Below are 24103 nucleotides of genomic sequence, written 5' to 3'. Positions count from 1 at the left end.
CCACTTGTCCCACTTGTAATTAGTTTGAGCCTAAAGGAGTATACCACTCATTCCCTTCTCCCATCCCCTTTAACTTATAATAAAAACCACAAACAAAGATGTCAAAGTTGTTGTTGCTTCAGGTCACACCCAGGGACTCAGCTCACATGGGCTGGAGAAGATTCCGGTACTAATGGCAGACCCACATCAGGCCACAGGCCTGGAAACCTTGCTACAGGGGTGTACTCACTTTTGTGAGATACTGTATATACTATTGATATTTATAAAAATTGGTGTAGAAGTGTTAGTACTACAGTTGGTGTTTAGTTTACATATTTATTAGTACACAGCATGTGGCCCATGTAGCGGTATAAAAAAAACAGCTTTTTGGTATCTCATTGTAAATGTGTGAGTGCTCTGTTTTCTTTCTTGGAATTCTTTATTAACAATTCTCTTGCATTATTCTTTCTGCAGCTTATATATGAGGCAGGGGTCTCCTTTGTGGGAATTATGTTAGGCTGGTCTGCTTTAGCTTGCCTGATTTTTCTCAACTGTCTCATCAACTGGCCAAAGGAGTCTATCCCATCACCCGAAGAAACAATTTATAAGTAAGTTTTTTTTTTTTTTTTTTTAAGTGAGTTTTGTTAAAGTTTTGGTACAATACAAAAATAAAGTAAATTCTTCAAGAGTACAGAAATGATAAGAATGGTCATGCAGGAACTTTACAAGCATATAAAGAAGGAAAACAATCAAGCAGCATGCAGTAGTTTACACAGACAGTAGTGAATGTTGCCATTAACCATTTAAGCCCCGGAAGATTTTACCCCCTTCCTGACCAGGGCCTATTTTGCGATTCGGCACTGCGTGACTTTAATTGACAATTGCGCGGTCGCGCGATGCTGTACTCAAATGAAATTGACGTCCTTTTTTTCCCACAGAGCTTTCTTTTGGTGGTATTATATTACCTGTGCGATTTTTTGATCATGCGCTATAAACAAAATAAGAGCAACAATTTTGCAAAAATAAAAATATTTTTCACATTTTTTTTTATATGAAATTCCCCCCCCCCAAAAATGTAAAAATTTATTTTTTTTACCATTTTAGGCCAATTTGTTTTCTGCTTCATATGTTTGGTAAAAAAAAAATTGCAAAAAGCATATTTTGATTGGTTTGCGCAAAAGTTATTGTGTTTACTAACTAAGGGAAAGATTTTTGTCATTTTTGTTGTTTTTTTTTTTTAACGAGTAATGGCGGCAATCTGCGATTTTTATTTTTGCGGGACTGCGACATTGCGGCAGACAGATCGGACCCTTGACTGACATTTTGACACTTTTTGGGGATACCAGTGACATTACTACAGTAATCAGTGCTATACATATGCACTGTTACTGTAAAAATGACACTGGCAGGGAAAGGGTTAACTTTATTTGAGAAGGAGGGGTTAAGTGTGTCCCTAGAGGCGTGCTTCTAACTGAGATTGGATGTGGCTGTGTGTGTAACTGCAGAGAAATACGATCCTGGACCGTATGATCTCTGCCGTTACACAGGGGAGAATGACAGGCGGCTTTGTTTACATTAGCCGCCTGCCTTTCTCCCTCTGTAACCGACGATCGCGAGTGACCGGCGCGCGTGGGGGGGGGGAGGGGCACGTCGTGAACGAGCTTTGCCTGTGAGGGGCTGACTGCCGACGTAAATAGTCGTGCGGCAGTCGGCAAGAGGTTAAAAGGTGGAAGTATATCACACTATTGGCACGTATCGGGACATTGCACCCATCTATCCCAAATCTTGTTGAATTTATGGGGACAGCCTCTATGTTTATATAGAAGTTTATGGAAAGGAAGGATATTGTTTATTTCCTTGAGCCAAAGCCCAAAAGTGGGGGGATCGTTCCTCATCCATTGTCTAGCTATTCATTTTTGAGCGATAAACAACGTTTCCTGTAAAAATGCTGTGGTAGCTTTCTTCATGTCCGCGTCTGGAAATACACCCAGGAGACATTCCTTGGGGGAGAGCTGTAAGGGAGATCCCATTTTATCATGAATGAAAGTGACAATTTGTCGCCATAGACCCTGCAGTTGGGGGCAGCTCCAAAGCAAATGGAAAAAGGAGGCCTCCGGGTCCCCGCACATTGGACAAGAGGGGGCCAAGTCAGGTTTTTATCTTGCCAGTCTGAGGGGAGTGAGTTATGCCTGGTGAAGTATAAAGGTCTGGGTCAGTCGGTCTGATAACTTCGGTGAAACTCGTTGACACATCTCAAGTGCATCCTCCCACTCCTCATCCTCCATAGCGCCCACATCCCGTTCCCAGTGAGTTTTAAGTGCATACGCTATCGTGGTGGAAGAGGGTGTATGAAGTTCAGAATAGAATATGGAGATGAGGTGTTTGGGCTCTGTGCATTTAACAATATCCAATGTTGTAAGTGATTCTAGTCTCGGTGGTCCGTCCGGGAATTGAGATCTATATGCGTGTGCAAGCTGCAAGTACCTGTAGTGCATAAGGTCGGGAAGAGAGAATTGCTCCTGTAGGGTTTCAAAAGATTTCAGGCCAGCGTCTGTGGAAATGTGACTCAGTAGAAAAACGCCCCTCCTCCTCCACACGGAGGGGTCAGGGATGGAGAGGAACTCCTGTAGGACCCTGCTGTGCCATAGGGGGGTGAGGTCATGGAAAGGAGAGCTCTGAAGCTTGTCCGCCACCACCTCCCAGATTCGACTATAGTGGTACAAGAGGGACCGAGGGCACAGAGACTCCCCCGAGCCATGTACACCCCTAAGTACAACCGGAAATGGATCCCCGGAAAGTTGGGCCCACCCAGAGCACAACAGGGTCAGAAACCGCTCCCTGTCCTTCTTATCAATATGAATGAATTGGGACAACTGTGCCGCTATATAATACAAGTTGAAGTCTGGCAAGGCCACCCCCCCCAGGTTTGAAGGGTTCTAGTTTGCACCAGGAAATTTTGTGTCGGTTAGGTCCCCATACTAAAGCTTTAAGGAGTGATTCCATCTGCTTAAAGTACTTAAGCGGTAAGTATATAGGGGATTGCCACACAACATAGAGAACTTTAGGACGGAGGACCATTTTTATCAAATTGACTCTTCCCATCACTCCCAAGGGCAATTTGGACCACACTTGAATTTTGGCCTTAAGCAGAGGGAATAAAGGCTGGATATTATCCTGAATATAATCCCGCGAGTTAGCAGTCACCTGAATTCCCAAATATTTAAAACGAGAGACACATTGTATGGCCGGATTCGCGGGGGTGACCGCCTCCGGGCTCTCATCTAGTGGGAGGACCTGCGATTTGCCCCAATTTATCTGAAGACCAGGAAACCTTCCGTAACGCTCAAACAAAGAAAGGGTCGTAAGCAGAGACCGGTCTGAGTCTTCTAGGTAAAGTAAGGTGTCATCAGCGTACATACTGATTTTCTCTACAAGCGACCCCCTGCAAAGACCGCGGATCTCAGGGTGTGCTCTGATAGCTATCGCTAGGGGCTCTGCGGCAAGGGCATAAAGCAAAGGGGATAGGGGGCACCCCTAACGAGTACCTCTAGAAAGAGGGAACTCTGTTGACTGCCAGCCATTAGCCAATACCTTCACCACTGGGGCGTTGTACAGAAGTTTAAGCCACTTTATAAAGTTAGGCCCGAAGCCATAACGTTCGAGGCAAGCCCACAGGAAGGGCCACTCCACCGAGTCAAAAGCCGTGTCCAAGGAAACCACTACTCTGCCACCAACTTCCCCATGACACACCTGGAGGTTCATAAACAGCCGGCGGAGATTGAACAAAGTGTTTCTTCCAGGCATAAACCCAGCCTGATCTGGGTGTATGAGTAAATGGATCACCTGGTTGAGAAGAAGGGATAAAATTTTAGCGAGAATTTTAACATCCACTTGAAGCAACAAAATGGGGCGATAGGATTCAGGGAGATGTGGGTCTTTGCCCGGTTTGGGGATTAACACTATCAAGGCCTCTCGCATGGAAGGGGGCAAAGCAGAGTCTTCAAACAGGGAAGGGAATAACGTGAGCAGTTTAGGGTAAAGAAGTTCTAAGTATTGGGCAAAAAACTCAACCCGGGAGGCCATCGAGGCCAGGGGATTTAGATCTAGGGAACTTGGACACGGCTTCCGCAATCTCCTCCTCGGATAGGGGTGCCTCCAGGATTGCCACCTGTTCAAGCGTCAAAGTAGGAAAGTCAACCATCCCTAAGAAGTCATGCATGTCAGTGCAGTCTGCAGGGGCCCTAGAGGTGTAGAGTGTACTAAAGAATGAGCGGAAACGTTGTGTCACCTCCCCGGGTTATTTCAGCACCCAACTCATCCCTGAGGGTAATTACCACCGGTGGCCTGTCCTCACAGTGGACTAAATATGTGAGCAACCTCCCAGCTCGTTCCCCATGGGCAAATAGTTTCTGTTTCTGAAAAAACAATTTCGTTTTCGCTTATACTGAGATTCATTTGCTGGGGTCGCGTCTGCCATAAAAGCACGTTCAGCTGTAGTCAGGTTGGTCATTGCCCTGGAGTACGCCTCAGCCGCCCGCGCCTTAATGGCTTTGACACGAGTAATCATGATGGTTCTAGCAAACAATTTGAATGCCTCCCACACCGCCGCCGGGGGAGCCGCACCGTTGTTGTCAGAGAAAAATTGTGACCAGTCTTTCTCAATACCATCTTCGTCTGACATCAAGGCGAGCCAGGCAGGGTTCAAGCGCCAGGCTGGGGGAGGCCTGCTGCAGGGCAAGGACAGTGTGATCCAGTATGGGCAATGGTCAGAAAGAGTCCTGGGGGAGAAGCCTGCTGCCTGTAGTCTGGGGAGCAGGGTCCAGGACAGCAAAATCAGGTCTATGCGAGACATGGAGTGATGCGCGGCTGAGAAACAAGAGTAAGCTCGCTGGGTGGGATATTTAGTAGGCCAGGAGTCGGCCAAACCAAAGCCCTCCAACAGTCGGGAGAACCTGGTGTGTGACGACATTGGTGGCGCTTGGGAGGCACCGTGGGATCTATTAAGAGCAGGATCCAATATGTTGTTAAAGTCTCCCAACCAAATTACCTGGGCCCACGGGTATTGCTAAAAGCTAAGCCATCTAGAATAAACGCACTGGATTAAGGAGGGGGCACATAAAAAGCCAGTAGTAGCAGCAATTCCCCATAAATAGATGTTTTAAGGAAGACATATCTGCCTAGAGGGTCCACTTGAGATCCCAGGAGCTGAAAATGCACCGTTTTGGCCACCAGGACTGCCACACCCCTAGAATGGTAGCTGTAGGCCGAATGAAACACCCAGCCAACCCAGGGCCGCTTAAGAGACTGCTGCATGCAGCCTTCCAAATGTGTTTCCACCAATACCAGGATATCAGCCCGGATATGGCACATAATGTTAAAGACAGCCGTCCGCTTAATTTTATAGCGCATACCCCGGACATTTCACGTCATCAGTTTAAGTGCAGCCATGCCAAGGGTATTGTGTAGCGCGGAGCAGAAGCTCCCTGGATCTCAGTCACCAAGCCTGTAATAAAGACATCCACAAAGCAGTAATAACAGCTGACTGCATGAAAATAAGAAGGAAGTGCCTGAGTCAAAGGCATTAAGTAGATAAGTAGTGCAATGATTGTACCAGAAAAAACATTTAAACATTTCTAAGATCCCATTCCCCCTACCCTGCCCTGCACCAACCCCAACTTGTGCGGGCATAATCCCAAAGATGCGCCCTGAACAAAACAGGCTGTCGTGTGACCAGAGGGGGAAAGTTACACAAGAGAGGGGCCCCCTAGGCCATCTGACAGCAGGGTATGGGGAAAAAGGAGACACAGGTGAAAGATCCAAGGTACCCAGGGGGCATAGGTCATCCAAGGGTCGCTGAGGGCAACAAGAGGACAGGGCACAGACACTCGCCGGAGCGGGTGCAGGGGGCGAAAATAAACAGGTGAATCGCTGGGCAGCAAAGCCTATGGACAGGTGGAAGGCCATAGGGGGAAGGAAGGTTGTCCCATCCATGGAGCTGGGGTGCTCTGCCGGTACAGCATGTCGGTAGTAGGCCCACTAGACACTTCAGGGGGAGGGGGGGTGAAAGTGTCTATGTCTCCTGTTCCAAAGGATCTAGAATACCCCTCCACCCGAAAACACTTGCAGATAAGCCACAGGCAGGAGTCAGATGAAAAACGTGAAAGTGGCAGGCTGAGGTGATCAAGCTCTGGCTTCCAGGTGTTCTAATCAGGTGATGACGGAATCAGGGTCCTCAAAAAAGTGTGCGCGGTCCTCTCCCTCCACTCTGAGGCGGGCTGGATACAACATGGAGTACTTGATATTTTTAATGTGCAGACAGGGTTTGGCCTCTTGCGGCGCTTCTGAACTTCCGCAGAGAAGTCTGGAAAGATGGCCACTCTGTGGTTTCCAAGTGGGATGTTCCCTTTTACTCTGGCCAGTCGCAGTATGGCATCCCTGTCCCGATAGTTCAGGAATTTTGCAATGAAGGTGCGGGAAGGTACTCCTTGGGGTGGGGGGCGCCCGAAAGGTGATGTGCACGCTCCACCGTGAAAGTAGGTGAGAAGGAATCCCTGCCATAGGCCTGTATGAGTAATTGCTCCAAATAGGATGAAGGGTCCACACCCTCAGAGCCCTCTGGAAAGCCTATAAACCGCAGATTGCAGCGGCGCAGCTTATTTTCCATATCATCTTGCTTTTAGAGAATAAGATTCACTTGGTGCTGCAGCCTTTCTGAGGAGTTTTGCAGGGGGGGGGGGGGGGAGGGAGTTTTCCACCTCACTTATCCTGTGTTCAGTCTCAGTGACCCTGTCCCTTAGCTTCTGCATATCCTGCCTTAACAAAGAGATATTAACTTTTACCTCTTCAATTTTGGTTGTCAGCGTTGCCTGGCATGTAGAGATTGCCTCCAGCACCCTGGTTGTTGCAGGGCCCTCAGCCGTCCCCGCCTCCGGAGTCAGATCGGTGCCATCTTGGGTTGAGGCCTCCTTGTCCTGATGCCGGAATGAAGCCAGTTTCTTTGGCGGGGACATGATGAGGTAGGTGTCAAGGATCCACGAGAGGTGTAGGGAGGATTATTGTGCCCGCATGGCTGCAGGATCAGCGGTACAGGAGATCGGTCCCGCTCACTCACGTCCTTTCACATGCTGCGCCAGGCCACACCCCCCATAAGTAAGTTTTTAATGATCAGCCTACAATAGATATTTTTTTATTTTAATAAATTTTTATTGAAGGTTTGCATAAGAAAAAAAAAGTACAATCAATACACGTAAACCAATATTGACTTGAACAACGATAATACATATGAACATGTCAGAAGAGGATCACATAGAATCTCATAGAAACGTAAAAGGCACTTTTACCTCAAAATTAACACGGGTAAAATATAGGCACAAATTGGTTAGATAGGGCTATACACTTGTAGGGGAGAGAACGAAATTTCAAACAAAGAAGATGCAAATATAAGGTAGGGTTCACTTTAATACCTTTACAAGGCTGGGGAGCAGTAACTACTGGAGGTCCAGGGTGACCAGTTTCGAGAGAACCTGGCCCCCTGAGACAAGGAGAAAGCGTATGCTTTTTCCATAGAGAATTGGATGTTGACTGAGCGGACAACTTCAAGGTGGGAAGGGGGATCTGACTGTTTCCAATGTTTCGCAATCGCGGATCTAGCCGCAATGAGAATGTGGGTATATACTATATGCATATCTCGAGGGATAGTTTCCAAGCCTAGAGACAAGAGAGCCATGGGCGGGTAATGGGACGAAGAATCCCTGTAACAGACGAGAGGATCTCGGACACCCTCCTCCAAAAACCCAACATGCTTTTGCAAGACCAGAATATGTGATGCATATTGCCAATTTGGCCACAGCCACGCCAGCACATGGGATCCGAGTGAGCATAAAATTTGGATAGTCGGTATGGAGTTAAGTACCATCTGGTTAGAATTTTCTGGGATTGTTCCCAATGCGTCACACATTTAGAGGATTTATAAGCGCTTTGGATTGCGAGTTGCCATTGGGCCTCGGAAAAGTTTGTCCGAAGATCCTCCTCCCACTTAGTCATATGGGATGTTTTACAAAAGGACAATTTATTTTGAAGGTGGTTGTAAAATAGGGAGATTCCTTTAACCTTGGTGGTGGTGGAAAACATGTAATGCCATACAGATGATGGAAGGTAGAATTGGGGAGGGGGGTGTTTACGAAGGAAACTGGAAATGGAGTTGTATTGAAATTCGGTGGACGCAGGCAATTGAAATTCAGACTGGAGTTGTCCGAAGCTTTTGAGGTCTGTGTGAGTGTATAGTTGGGACACCCTGCCGATCCCCGCCGCCGTGAACTTAGATAAGGGTACATAGGGGAGGAGAATTTGAAGAGTCTGCAGGGGGAAGGACACTAGGGTAGTGGGGGCAGTGGAATTCCGACTAGTGATTAATGTTCGCCAGGCTTTCAGTGTCGATTGTGTGGTGATGGGGTATGCAGGAAGGGAGAGGGGTTTCCAAATGTCTGCCAGGAGTAAATGGTGCATATTTGGAGAGTTAGAGAGGAGGGATTCAAGCAGTATCCACGGGGAGGTAGGGGGATGAGAGGTCCTTTGTCTGATGGGAGTAAGATGGGCCGCCAATAGGTAGTCCCGTAGATCAGGGAGGCCTAGACCTCCCACTGATTTGTGACGAACCATGTGAAGATAGTTACATCTATCCCGCTTTTTCTGCCAGACCAGAGTTCGGAGGATTTTTTGTAAGGTATTGACGTAGGATACGGGAATTTGGACCGGAAGGGTACGGAACACATACAAAATTTTTGGCAGAGATATCATTTTAAAGGCTGCAATCCTGCCCGACCACGACAGTTCGGTACGGGATATATTTTGCGCATCAGATGAGATGTTAGAAATGAGGGGGCACAGATTAGTGGGGATTAAGTTAGAGAGAGGGTAAGTGAGTCGTAGGCCCAAGTAGGGAACGTCGGCCGTCGTCCATGAGTAAGGTAAGGTAGATTTTAAATGAGTAACAGTGGCTTCATGAACCCCCATATTCAATATGAGGGATTTAGTGAAATTCACTTTGTAGTACGAGACTGTGCTAAAACTTTGGAGAATGTGGTGGGCCGCTGGAAGGGATACTACGGGATTCGTGAGGCTGAGGATGACATCGTCGGCAAACAGGGTAATTGTATGTTGGGAGTGGACGACTTTGAAGCCATGAATCATAGGGTGGTCTCTCATGGAGATGGCCAAGGGTTCTATGACTAAGTTAAATATAAGTGGGGAGAGGGGGCAGCCCTGGCGGGTGCCATTAGTTATATGGAACGTTTTAGAAAGAAGACCCGAAGATAGGATTTTGGCTGAGGGGGAGGAGTAGAGGGCTAATATAGCCGAAGCAATAGGACCTGAAAACCCAAATCTAGCGAGCACCGCTTTCATATACCCCCAGTGGACGCGGTCGAATGCCTTCTCCGCATCTATGGAGAGAAGCAGAGAAGGCACTCGAGCACGCTCCGCCTGGTGCATAAGATTGATCACTCGCCTAGTGGCATCTGGGGCTTGCTTGCCTTTGATAAATCCCATTTGATCCGGTCCTATCAAATCAGGCAAGACTGCGGCTAAACGATTCGCTATTAATTTGGCATATATCTTAACGTCAGTGTTGAGAAGTGAGATAGGTCGGAAGTTAGCAGGGGTATTAGGAGGTTTACCTGGTTTGGGCAGGGTTACCACATGGGCTTGTAGCATTTCGGGAGGGAATGACGCAGAGGTAGCTGCATCTGAGAACATGGACAAAAGATGCGGGGAAAGGATTTCTTGAAGGGATCGATAATATTCGTTAGTAAGTCCATCTGGACCAGGGGATTTACGTATAGGGAGCGATTTGATGGTTTTCACCAGTTCGAGGGGAGAAAAGGGGGCGTTAAGGAAATCTTGCGCTTCCACTGTGAGTGAAGGGATTTTGAGGTGCCGGAGGAAGTTTTGAATGTCTATGTCTGTGGGTTGCGGAGTAGATGAGTCTGATTGTAGGTTATATAGCGAGCCATAATAATCCGCAAATGCGTCGGCTATGGCTTGCGGATGGCGGAGAGATTCGCCCGAGTGGGGGTGTGTCAGGGAGTCGATTTTAGTTTTAACTCTGCGAGCCTTCAGTCTGGAGGCCAGAAATTTACCGGCCTTATTATGAGATGTGTAATAGTTCAGTCGCAGACGTGCCAGCAATTTGTCGTGTTTCTCCCACAGGAGCCTGCGTAAGTCGAGTCTCAGAGTCGTGAGTTTGGATAGGGTGGTAGGCGATGGAGACGCCTTGTGCTGTGCGTCTAGAGTGTGTATATTATGTAGTAGTTCGGTAAGGCGAGAGTTAAATCTTTTCTTTAGCTTAGATCCGAGTTGAATCAAGAGGCCTCGGACAAAGGCTTTGTGTGCTAGCCACACTGTAGTAGGGGATACGTCAGGAGTGTCATTAAGGCTAAAAAATTCTCTCAAGCGGGATTGGAGTGAGGGGGCAAATTCCGGGTCGGTCAGGAGGGAGTTGTTGAATCTCCACAAAAACGTGGAGGGATTGCAATTGCCTGCGTCAAGTGTAAGGTGAATGGCTGCATGGTCGGACCATGTAATTGGGGAAATTTTTGTATCGGTAACGGCTTGGAGAGTGGGGGTGTCCACTAGAAACAGGTCAATTCTGGAATATGTGCCGTGTCTCGGGGAGAAATAAGTGTAGTCTCGCTCGTCGACGTGGTGGTAGCGCCACACATCGTGGACCTCCTCAGATTTTATTAGCGATGCCAGAGATGGAGTCCGGGATGGTTTTTTGGAGGAAGAGTCCACGATGTGGTCCACCACCAGGTTGAAGTCCCCACACACAATCAATTTACCTTGTTTCACTTTGTTCATTTGAACCCAGAGTTTTCTCAAAAAACGTAATTGACGGGAATTAGGGGTATACACATTTACTATGGTATAAAGACAGTTGTCCAGTAGACATACTAAAATGATATATCTCCCCTCTGTGTCCGTCACCACCTTGGAGGCCGTAAAGGAGACAGAGTCAGCAATGGCAAGCATGACGCCCCGCTTTTTAGCATTGGTCGATGACAAGAAAACGTGAGGGTATTTTGCATGGCGGCAGACAGGAGTCTTGTCACTATGAAAATGCGTTTCCTGGGCAGCGACTACGTCAGCTTTGGAGCGTATGGCTTCATTCCATAAGGAGAATCGTTTGGCGGGGTGATTAAGCCCCTTGACATTCAAAGAAAGGCATTGCAAAGGCATGGTAATAGGGTATGATGTAGACGCTTAACACCGGAAGTGTGCAAGCGAGACGGTGATGGAAATCAATATGTGACGTCCGGTGTGAGTGAGGAACCTGAGTGCAAAAATAGAAAACGTGCACTTACTCAGTCTTTCAGTCTTATTCAAATGGGGATAAGAGGAAAAGTCTTGCGAAGACGTAGGCCACCAGCTGTAGAGATGAAACCAAAGGGGATCCGAGATATTTGCAGGGATGGCTCGTGAAGTCAAGGAGATGTCACTGCAAAAGGTGTTTCAGAAGACAGGAACAAAACAAAAGCACCAGCAATATGGCAAAACAACAACAAGAACACTAAAAAAAGAGTCCCAAGGGACCAAAGAGCAACTGAGGCTGCAAAGCCTGTGGGGTCAGAGTACGGTAGCAAGTACTCTGTTACCTGAGAGGGCCCGGGATCCCGGCATGGGAATGGGAGCGTCCTCTATGAGTGCGTGTTGTGGTGGTTGGACCTTCTTGCGACGACCTGCCAATCCGGTTGCACATGGCGTGGAGAAGGGTGTCTGTTGGGCGCAGGAGTCGGCGGGGTGTCCGGCACTATCCCCCATTGGCGGAGCAGATGAAGGCCTTCATCTAGAGTAGCGGCATAGGAGGTGGAGCCTTGGTGCGTGATGCACAACTTCGCAGGGTATTTCCACTTGTAGATTATGCAATGGTTCCGCAAGGCTTTGGTGATTGGGTTCAAGTTGCTGCGCAGCTGAAGGGTGTGTTGCGAGTAATCCGGTAACACTTGTATGGAGGCGGCCTGGTCAGGGAGGTTGTCTTTACGGCGAAAAGCTTCAAGAATTCTTTCCTTTGCTTGGAAGAAATGTATACGAAGTAACACATCGCGCGGGATTTCTTGCGGGAGGAAGGACGGTTTGGGGATACGGTGTATCCTGTCTATGTTGAGGTTTGCTGCCGATAGGTCTGGGACGACTTTCTTAAATAAGTCGCGGGCATAGTGCGGCAGTTGATTTGGGGTCACAGATTCAGGGACGCCTCTGAGCTTCAAGTTGTTACGACGGGACCTGTCCTCTAAGTCCGCCAGCTTGGATTGCACACGGTGCATGTCTTCTTGGTATAGAGCGTGTGAATCAACCAATGCATTATATGATGTAGTGAATTCGCCCATTTTGTCTTCGACAGTACTGACCCGTCCTCCCAAGTCTGCAATTTCCCCTTGGCATCGAGCCATAGCTGTGATAATGTTAGCCTGGAGGGAAGCATGCAAAGTGTTAAGCATACTCTTGATGGTTGTATCCGACACTGGTTGCCCTGTAGTGTGGAATGAGGCAAAAACATCCGGACAGGGAGACTGAGAGGGCTGTGTGTGCTGGTCAGAACTAACCTCCATGCTTGTAGCCTGTGCCAGGAGCTTGGGATCCATCCTCGGTCGGGATTTAACAGGGCTCTGTGATGATGGAGTAGGAGGTGAAGATGCTCCAGAGCTGTATGTGGGAGTTCCAGGGCCTGCTTGCAGAGCGCACAGCGGTGAAAGAGCGTGCGTCCCCTCCCCCCGAAAGTCCTGAGTGCTGGCCGCAAGAGGATGCCTTGCTGATCCCTGCAACATGTCCCCGTCCCCAAAATTTTGGCGGAGCCCGGCGGGCACCGCCGGGAAGAAATCCTGCATTTTTTTAAGGGATGCCGTGTTGTTCCGCCTCCGCCGCTGGGGCATAGCACGGGCGAGGGGTTCAGACGTTCGGTCCGTGGTGGAGAGCCGGTCGGAGGGCGCTGTGATGGGCAGAAGAAGGCTGTCGAGCCGGGACCTCACAAGAGCTCTCAAATCAAGCGGCCATCAGCTTCGGCGGTCGCCACACCCCCTCCTACAATAGATATTTGAAATAATGGTACCTAACCATAAAATAAAATGTACTCCAGAAGAGACCGGAAATGAGGCCTCAAGCTTCAGAAGTTTCAAAGAGACTATATGAGATTAATATACAGTGTTATTAATATACAGTGATATTAACATTTTTCCCCCTGTTTTCCCCTGTCCCCCCGGTTGAGAGTGTTTACATCATGTCATTAAGCCAACTAAGACATTTGGACGTATTTGTAAATCAGGATTAAGTGACATATTCAGAGGAGCATTTAGTTATGGGATTATAATTATGATATGAGTTGGTCTTACTAACAATATATTAGGGTTTTGTAAGATAAAGTACTCTGTCTAGCTATAATGTTTGATGGATAATAAATGTTTGATATCTATATTTCTAACATTAACATGAAATACTTGGTATCATGTTAAGTGGTATTAAGTAAGATGGTTCTGGAGAGAATTTCTGTTTTCCCTTTTTCTTGTGTATACTTGTATTTTCTAATAAAATAAGATTGAAAAAAGATTAAAAAAGTATTCAGAATTCCCTTTTTCAATTTTTTTTTATGTTGCAGCCTGATACTACAGTTGTTTAAATTCATTTTTTCTCATTAATCTACACTCCTGTGTTGTCTTGGTTGTGTGCTTTAAGATCATTGTCATGTTGGAAGTTGATCCTTTGCCCAGTCTGAGGTCTGTGGAACAGTTTTACATTGAGAATATCTCTGCACTTTACTCCATTCAGTTTTCCCTAAACCCTGACCAGTCTCCCAGTTCCCTACAGCATGATGCTACCACCACCATTTATTGTTGGGATGGTATTGGGCAGGTGATGAATGGTGCCTTGTTTCCTTCAGACACAATGTTTAGAGGCCAAAGAGTTCAATCTTGGTTTCATTAGACCAGAGAATCTTTTTCCTCACAATCTGAGAGTCCTTCAGATGCTTTTTTCACAAACTCCAAGCAAGCTTTCATGTGTTTTGCACTTTCGAGAGGCTTTCGTCTAGCTACTGTGCCATAAATCCCAGATTGGTGGAGGGGTGTAGTGATGGTTGTCCTTCTGAAATGTTGACCCATCTCCACACAGAATCCTGGAGCTCATTCACAGTGACCATCAGGTTCTTGGTTACCTCTCTTACTAAGGCACTTCTCCCTTATTGCTCAGTTTGGCTGAGGGATCAGCTCTTGGAAGAGTCATGGTTGTGCCAAACACCTTATTCTGGAAGCAGCAGAATCTTTTGCAGCTTTCCCCAGATTTATGCCTTGTAATCCTGTCTGAGCTCTGCAGGCAGTTCCTTTAAACTCATGGCATTTTCTCTGATAGAGTATGCATTGTCAGCTGTGAGGCCTTTTATAGAGAGCTGTGTGTCTTTCCAAATCATGTAAAATCTATCAATGTAGATCTACGTGATTTTGTGAACGAGGTCTCGGCGGCACGTGCGCGCCTCCTGAGACGCGCTCCTCCTGTGTTTAGACACAGCGAGAGGCAGGCTGTGGGAGGAGTGGCGGTGATTGCCGCCGGCCTCCCGCACTCATCAGAGAAACTGACAGAAGACATGCCTACTTATGTAAACAAAGCAGGCGAGTCTTCTGTTAGACACACAGGGAGAGATCAGGACACACAGGGAGAGAAACCCTGATCTCTCTGTGCCTGTCACAGAGCCCTCCCCCCCCCCCCCCACAGTCAGTAATCACATTTAGGCATACATTAACCCCTTTGATCACCCCCAGTATTAACCCCTTCCCTGCCAGTGTCATTTATACAGTAACAGTGCATATTATTTAGCACTGATTACTGTATTAATGTCACTGGTCCCCAAAAAGTGTCAAAAATGTCAGGAGCCCGATCTGTCCGCCGCAATGTTGCAGTCCCGCTACAAAATGCTGATCGCTGCCATTACTAATAAAAACAAAAAAATAAATAAAAATTCCCCAAATTTTACCTGTAGTTTGTAAACGCTATATCTTTTGCGCAAACCAATTAAAATACGCTTTTTGGGATTTTTTTTTTTACCAAAAATATGTAGCAGAATACAAATTGGCCTAAACTGATAAAAAAATTTGAATTTTTTACATTTTTTTTTATTGGGAATGTTTTATAGCAGAAAGTAAAAAATATGGCGTTTTTTTTCAAAATGTTCGCTATTTTTTGTTTGTCCAAAAAACGCCGAGGTGGTCAAATACCACCAAAATAAAGCTCTATTTGTGGGGAAAAAAAGGACATCAATTGTATTTGGGTACAGCGTCGCAGGACCGCGCAATTTTTCATTAAAGTAACGCAGTGCAGAATCCCAAAAAATGGCCTGGTCATTAAGGGGGTAAAACCTTTCGAAACTGAAGTGGTTAAAGTATGATAGACAGCACAGTGCTTGTGTTGTGTCATTTACCCCTTTCTATGTTCTAAAAAAACCTGGAATAAAACAATAAAATATTTTTTAAAAGATTCCTGTGTCCCCTGTTTTCTTTCCCCCTCGCCCCTTGTCAGCTCAGGAGCAGGGATGATCGAACTTTTCAAAAGTTCGGTTCGGCCAGAACATCCGAACTTCCCGAAAGTTCGGCCCGGATTTCAGAACCCCATTGAAATCAATGGGACCCGAACTTCGGTAATCAAAAAACACAATTTTGAAGCCCTAAAACCCAATAAATGCCCCTAAAAAAGCCTAGGGTTCTGGGTCATGCCCCAAGGACTATTAATCACACAAAAAAAGTTCTTAAAAATTGTCATTTTTGATAGAGAGCCAATTATTGAAAAAATTATTGAAAAAAAAAAAAAAAAAGATGTCTTTGGATTTAGTGTCTGGGGGGGTCTAAAAAGTGTACCTGTGAAGTTTCTGCTCTGTAGCATGTCCAGAACCAGTAAAAAAGTTTGTTTGTATTAGAATTAATATAGAACAGGGATATGGCTCCGCTATTTTCACACCTTGCCGGTTTTGTAGCAAGCGTTTTTTGGGCATTTTTTTGGGGGTCTTTGGAGGCAGGCATAATATCAGAACTTCTGTGTAGGGGTATATATATATATATATACACACACACACACATGTATGTATATATACACATACACATATATAGGTGTGGAAGTAGCAGAAACCTATGCTTGCGCTAATGAAATAATTAACACCCATATGGCTTCTCTGCTATAACACCTATATGTGTGTATGTGTATAAATACATATAAGCGTGTGTGTATATATACCCCTATACAGAAGTTCAGATGTTTTGCCTGCCTCCAAAGACCCCAAAACAATGCCCAAAAAAAACGCCTGCTACAAAAACACACCTGGGCGTTTTTGTAGCTGATGGTTTTTTTTTGGGCATTTTTTGGGCGTCTTTGGAGGCAGGCATAACATCAGAACTTCTGTGTATGAAGATGGCTGCTTGCTGAATCCGCTCCGCCGAGCCACCAGGGACACATAGCCTCAGCCAGAGCCTCGGGACCCGCACAACCCCGTAAACGACTCCCGCAGCTTCTGCCTGTCACCACCGACATGACTCGCCGCAAGAAGGGACCAGAGCAGTCTAACAAGCTGTCCAGTTTCCTCATCTCTCAGAGCTCCGGGCTCTGCCAAAATGGCAGCGGCCCGGGAACATGAGGAGGACAAGGAGCAGCAGCGCTGCACAAACTGCAGCCGCTACCATCCCATCCACCGGCTCATAGGAGGATTGCCAACCCAGACAGCGGCCAGTCATCCGGATCACCCTCACCTCCTTCTCCTTCATCCAGGAGCCCGGCCAAGACAAGGCAGAGGAGGGATTCGCCTCAAAGACCAGCCTTTCCAACAGGTATGGTCACCAGCCTTCCTGCACAGCATGCCCCTACCTCTCCCTCACAGGGATCAGACCAATTTGCCTCTTTTTCCACTGGAAACAACCCCATCACTGAAGGGACAATGAGAGAGATGATGTACACCCTTCGTAACACCATGCAGGCTGATATGGTCTCATGTATGCAGTAACTCAGGTCTGACTTGGGGTCCCTGGGTTCCCGGGTGGATTCCATTGAACAAACAGCCATCACACATGCTTCTGCCATTAACTCCGTCATTTCCACACTCAACACTCAAACAGATGAGATACAATGGCTCAAAAACAAAGTGGCGGATTTAGAAGACCGCTCACGGCGGAACAACGTTAAAATAAGGGGTATTCCTGAGACGGTCCTGCCTAACCAGCTCCTGCAACATGTCACCGCACTTTTTTAGGCGCTGATACCCTCTGCTTCTGCCTCTGACTTGTTAATAGACAGAATTCACAGACTGCCGAAACCTTCATTCCTGTCAGGGGATATACCCAGGGATGTGCTCCTTAGGGTACATTTCTACCACGTAAAGGAACGAATCATGATGGCGTCACGGCAAAACATGCCTCTCCCTGAGAGTTATGGTAACTTGCAACTGCTCCCTGACCTCTCCAGGCATACTTTGCAGGCCAGGAGGAATCTGGCTACCATAACAAAGGCCCTGCGCAATCATAATGTGCCACACAAGTGGAAATACCCGGCGACTCTCGCTGTCACTCATGGCGGGTCCACTGTCTTGATCAAAACCCTGGATGAAGGCATTCAGGCCTTGCGGAGGTGGAACATTTTACCGCAACAACATTTCGACTCCCCTGCATCACCGCCTCTCCAGTCGCTTGAAGCGGATTGGAACGTGGTCTCACGTAATGTAATGGTTAAGGAACCTCAATCAGGTTCAAAATAGATTTCTTGCTGCTGGATCTGATTAAATAGGTAATTATAGTGCATGCACGGGGATATCATAGACTGACACACATTGTTCAGGTAAATGATACTACTTTTATTTCTAATGGACAGTATATTATATAGTTAGTAGGCGGTGTCATATGTTAGTACGTCACAAGCATAATATTAGCATAATACTGATTATTTGCAGCTTTCTGATTAGTCAGGTCCGTTATAAGGTGGTCTCTTTCCAGTTCATGAATGTTATCTTCTTTTGAAGGCACTGTGCCAAGGCTCCATCTTTCTTTTCACATTCCATCTCGGTGGTGGGGGGTAGGAGGTATCTAGTAACGGCCATTTTGAGTAAGGACGACAGAGGAAAAATATATATACATGTAGAGAAGTATACACATAGAAAAATAGACATTTTGCTTAATTCACAAGTGTTCATCACATTCCTTCACAAGCCCCCCTAAAATGGCTATTTTTCTTCTGTCCCTCATACTAAAGTGCCTACTCACCTGGCCCAAACTCCTCCGGAACTTTTTTAGGGCTGTACATAGAGAAGAGCAGTAACTAGTTCACTACCCCCCTCGATACAGCCTGGAGAGGGCAGTCAGGTGCTATCTATCCCTACAACCCTATAGAACTGTGAAATTATGAACAGAGAGTGACTGTAGAGGGGTGAAGGGTTTGTCCTCTTCCATCATAAGGCGGTCTTCTTCTTCTTGGTGAAAAAAGGTAGGTGTGCTATTGTCTACAGCTTTGCTCATTAGCTTCTTTATAAATGTTAGAATACAGCATACAATCAGGGCTAAAAGAACTAGGATTATCAGTACTGTTACTCCTATCTGGGCGAGCGCCTTCTGCCACCCACTCATCCAGCTAAAATATTGATCCCAAGGGTCTGTAATACCTGAGTTCTTCTTCAATTTAAACGACAGATCTTCCAATTTCTTGATAGCTAGAGTAACCTTACCATTTGGACCAGTGTTGTCAGGAAGGTTATTATGGGGAGCAAAGACTCAAAACCAGCTTTAACCTGATCCCTAGCTTGGAATTCATCTGGGACCCCCCCTTGGAACCCCTATGGCATCTATGTACACATGAGGATCAAAGCTTCCAGAGGGAGTTGCTCGCTTCCTCCTGTGGTTGGGTGCTGAGTCAGTGTATTTATCAGGGATATTATACTACAAAGATCAAAAAAAAAAAATAAATAAATAAACGTAACCACTTATGTGCTGGATGAATTGTACCAAAATGTAGCGACACCATTTGTCTTAGCGATGGCCGCCCATTTGAGTACCTGTTTTGATGATAATCACCTGCTGAGCTTTTATCAAACTTGTAAGAAAAAAAAAAGGATATACATCACAATCATTGTGCTGCCAGCAGGATCTTGTCTTCAGGAGATTGGGCTTTCTTGCAGTGAAAGGCGTGTATCCAGGTGCTTCGTATTGGGGATCAAGTGAATTTTCCTTGTGAATTTCTTCACTAGCACCCAATCTCCTGGCTGAAGACTGTGGGTTCCCGAGTCTGTTTCTGGATCTGGAATGGAGGAAAATACTCGAGAATGGATATTAGTTAAGGCTTTAGACAAATATGTAACATAACAAGTTAACATATCAGATTGTAACTGCGACTGCTGTGGGGAGTAACAGCCAAGTCTGGGTGCTGAACCAAACAAAATTTCATAGGGAGACAGGGCATGTTTCCCCCGGTGGGTGTGTCTGACACTGAACAAGGCAATAGGCAAACTGTCAGGCCAACTCATGTTAGTCTCTTGGGCCATCTTTAACATCCTGTTCTTTAGAATCCCATTCATCCTTTCTACCTTCCCACTACTTTGAGGGTGGTATGGGGTGCGTAAAGCCAACTGAACTCCCAGTGCTGCCCAAATCTCTTTTGTTAGGGTTGCTGTGAAAGCTGGGCCCTGATCGCTCTCTATCACCTCTGGGACCCCAAATCTACATACTATCTCACTAAGTAGTTTTTTCGTTTGTGACTGCGTAAGGGTTTTTCCAAATGTTTCTGCGGTGTCTTTTCTGTCCTCCTTGTCTTTCGTATTCTTCTCCTTTGTCGATCCATTCCAGCTTTTCATCTGTGTGAGACGCCCTTGCATAGAGGCTAGGTATAATCTGTCAGATGGCACATGCACTGCCAAAGGCATCTGCACTGAGGATTCACTCTGCTCTTTAGCCGCTTCGGCCGTTTTTCGTTGGTTTGGCCGCTTTATCCGCCAAGTGGTTTCCCCTGGCTTCTTGAGAATTCAGCTTGCCATGTGTTTTAACCTTCAAGACAGCCACTTGTTCCAGTAGGAGTAGTGCATCCATTAAATCCTTGATGGCAGGACCATGTTTCACCGATGTTCCGGCCGCTGTCAGGAACTTTCTAGCTCTCTGGATGATACCAAAATCATCTGCTTGTAGGCTTTCAAATTCAGAAGTCACAGCATAACCTGTGTGGTACTTGCCTCCTTCATCTGCATATCTAGAGCCATCCACAAAAAGTGTGTAGTCAGGGTTTTCCAGAGGAATTTCACTCACTGTAGGGAGATATGGTCAGGGTTTTCCAAGCGCAGCATTTCAAAGCAGTCATGTGGAGTGACATAGGGATCTCCTTCTTCACCTTCTCCTTCTCCCCCCTCGAAAAACGGCAGATGGGTGGCCGGGTTGAGAGTGAGACACCTTCGGAGGGTCATGTTGTCAGGAAGTAGGAGGGAGACTTGCAGCCATAGATGTCTGGCCGGGGACAGGTGTCGGAGTTGCACCTGAGTTAAGATGCTAACACAAGGTCTGAAGTTTTGTCTAAGAGTGCTGGGGCAGCAAAGACAGCCCTTAGACAGGAAGGACCAACTCTAGCCATGGGGTCTAGGCGGCAAGAGTAGTAACCAATGGGTCTAGTCCATCCTCCATGTTCCTGAGCCAGGACCCCTGTGGCGTGGCCATTCTTCTCCGACACAAACAGTTTGAAGAGTTTCTCATAATCTGGAAGGCCCAAAGCAGGAGCTGTGGATATTGCGTGCTTCAGAAGAATAAAATTGTCCAGGGCCTCGTTTGACAGGATAAATGGCACGGACTTGAGAGCATCATAGAGTGGTTGCATGAGGAGGGATGCATCAGGGATCCATGCCCTGCAGTAAAATATGAGTCCAAGAAAGGCATGCAGTTGTTTAGCTGCTTTTGGTGGAAGAATATTCTGGATTGCGGCTACTCGGTCTGATGCGATATGTCTTGTGCCTTTAGAAATGCAGTGTCCTAAAAAGGTGACAGTCTTGGAACACCACTGTATTTTCTCTTTGGAGGCCTTACAGCCTTGTTCTGCAAGGTAGCATAGAAGACTTTCTGAAGTTTCTTCAGCAGCGGGGTAGTCTTCTGCATAGAGGAGAAGAATCACTGTAGGTTGTTCCTGTTGCTAGGTATCAGGAACAGAGGTTATGGCTTTGGCAAATTGGCTTGGAAATCTTGGACCATTTTGTATTTCTCTGGTTCACCTTTTGGGATCCGTTTCTTCACTGAGAACAAAAGTGTGTTGCATTCAGAAGTACAGGGTATCAAAGCACCATTAGACACAAAGGTCTCAACCTGTTTTGAGATAGCTTCGGATTGAGCTAGCTTCAACGGGTCCAGTCTCTCTGGAGGCGTGATTTTCTAGGTAGGAGTGCCCCAGGTTTTAGTTGCACCATGACTGGCGGTACTTTAAAGTGATCGATGTCTTCCGGTTCAGTGGACCATACGCATGCAGGGATCCTGTCAAGTACTTCAGTGGTACTTAACTTGGAGTTATCGCTTCACGGAGTGTCTTCATGAGAGGCAGAGAACACAAGGCAGATGAGTCTTCTAAGGATAGGGGAGTATGTAGCTTCACTCCTCCTTCGGGCATAAAAAATAATTGAGGCCTGTAGTCCGGACAGCGAATCAGCTCCTAGCAGATGCAAGGGGCATGTAGAAGACACCACAAATCTGGCAAGCAAATCAGGAAATGTCCCCACTCGGAGTGGCTCAGTAAGAGGACTAGGTACATTTCTTGTAGCTGTACTATCCTGTGGTATAGGGGCAGTGGCTATGTTTCTGGGTCAGGCAGACTTGTCATTAAGGTTGCTGCTTGTGATGGGGTAAAAGCGACATACTTCATTGGTGCCCCTTCTGGTAACCGGGACTGGTGTTGGGGTGAGAGTAGACGAAACCCTCGGAATTGTGAGTCCGGGGCTGGATTGGGGGTTAAATCAGCGGGTGCTCTTGTTGCCTGTGGTTGGTCGTCCCAGTCGGATGTGTCTTCATCACTAGTATATTGGACCTGTAATCCAGGGAGGATGGGAGTGTGGTAGGAACCATCCTGGTTTAAAACAGGAAGAATTGGATATAGGCCTTTGTTAGGCCTTCCTGGTATACCAAGATGGCCGTCTACAGGAACTGTACTGGGTGGGGCAGGAAGTGAAGACATGACTGCACCAAGATGGCCGTCTACAGGAACTGTACTGGGTGGGGCAGGAAGTGAAGGCATGGCTGCACCAAGATGGCCGTCCGCAGGAACTGTCCCTGTGGGTTGCGTTTGAGTAGGAGTGGTGTGAAGATAATAGGCAGCAGGCGGAGAGTAAGGACCCTCCCCTTTATTTCTCCAGACGCCATTATAGGGCGGGGGCTTATTGTCTTTACGATCTACTTTATGATATACATACATCATAGAGTTTCCAACCTTGATTGTCTCCTCAAGCCATCCTTCAGAATGCAAAGCTTTTGCGGTTTTATACCAGGCTGTTGCCACGGTCAACAAGCCCTTATCACACAAAATTCCTTTGTAATCCCTGATTAGTACACGCCAGAATTCTGGTTGAAGCCTTTCCACGGGATCTTCTAATTTGCAGACTTTTGCAATCTTGGATAAATGTTTAACAGCCTCACTCCCTTCTCTACGCTTCACAATATCATATGCAAACATTCCCTTCTCTGGCTTGCTAATATGCTGATCCATATTCCTCTCCCCCCCCCCCCCCTCTCTCTGGGCCACCCAGATCAAATGCAAGGTCCCTTACTCTTTTCTGTTCTCCTGCCGCTGTCTCAGCTGACGGCCGGAGGGGTCAGTACTGGTAACCAATCGCTTAACTTGATTTAAAACTTTTGGCTGTGTGCCAATTTTCAAAACTCAGACCAGGGGTGACCAGAGCTGACCAGAGGTTCCCCTCCTGGAATAGAGGATGCCCCCTAAATATCTCTCAAATATTATAAGCAGATATAGAGTTAATCTAATTTGAAACTTTTGGCTCAGTGCCAATAGGGTTCAATGGTCACACTAATTGCGGTAACCCTTTCTGTCCAAAAAATAAATTCTATAACTATTTCAGGAACAAAAAATATTCACAGTTGAACCCCCCCCGTGGTAAGTAGCCAATTTTCAAAATTTTGTCCCAGAGCTGCCTTTTACATAGGGACCTATTTGCAAAATGTAAGTTCTCATTATCTCTAATTCTATAAAAAATAGCCTCAAAATATCCAGCCAACTACGCTCCAAAAATTCCATAAAAAAAAAGTAATAATTGCATATATGTAGCAATGCTGAGGCTTATTGTCCACCAAACTCTGCGCAAGGAGTGACCCCCTCTCTCTTTCTCACGAGGGAAACAAAAGTATGCCAGCTGCGCGTGGGGGTGTACTAGCTAACAACACAGTGCTAGTCTCAGAGAGAAGAAAAAAAAAAAAAACTTTCAGGGACGCACAGAAGAGAAGGAGGGGGGTTGAACTGAAAAAAAAAAAAGACAAACTCAAAACGTAACCCCTTCCTCTCTCTGTCGCCCGTAGCAACTTCAAACCTGACTGGATTTATCTGTGTAACAATGTACGTTTCATTTCACAACACACACAGAACAAAACATAACTCCTGTCGTCTCTCTCTTGTCATGTGACCTCAACAGCTGACAACCCTCAGGAGATCCTTCGAATCAGTCAATCTCCTACCCCGTCCCGTAGGACGTATGTTGTAAGGTCCATCTTTTCAAGGGCAAACAGCTCACTTGAATCCAAGGCACGCTTACAACTAGTATATCAGCCTATTGAGACACACTTCAAGCAAAACGACAGACACTGAAGACATTACTCCTGCCTCCCCTAGTGTCGGGCATCCACCTGCAGCTGGGCTTTCCCCTCAGAGGATCCAAACCTCTGAGTAACCCGTCTCAAAGGACGTACGTTGCAAATATCCGTCTTATTCAAGGGCAAAACAGCTCACTTGAATCCAAGGGCAAAACAGCTCACTTGGTGACACACAAATGCAACCTTCCAGCCTGCAGAGACACACTCACTCAGGATGGCAGACACTGAACAAACAATATACAGCCAGCAGAAATCTTACGGCGGGTTAATAAAAACAGCCCCAGGTG

General features: G+C 46.6%; 1 protein-coding gene across 1 annotated transcript in view; it reads left to right on the top strand.

Annotated features, from left to right (window-relative positions):
- The window catches only part of SLC43A1 (solute carrier family 43 member 1), a 1050749-nt gene that overhangs the window by 402009 nt on the left and 624637 nt on the right, over positions 1 to 24103 (top strand). Inside the window, exon 7 of the mRNA XM_082268121.1 lies at positions 454 to 587. Coding sequence (XP_082124247.1) covers positions 454 to 587 — 134 coding nt within the window. The remainder of the gene's footprint in view (positions 1 to 453; positions 588 to 24103) is intronic.

This window comes from Pelophylax lessonae (assembly GCF_965119305.1).
Source record: "Pelophylax lessonae genome assembly, chromosome: 9".
In the NCBI taxonomy this organism is placed as follows: Eukaryota; Metazoa; Chordata; class Amphibia; order Anura; family Ranidae; genus Pelophylax; species Pelophylax lessonae.
Note: the sequence above shows the minus strand (reverse complement) of the source record. Positions and strands in the feature narration are given on the sequence as shown.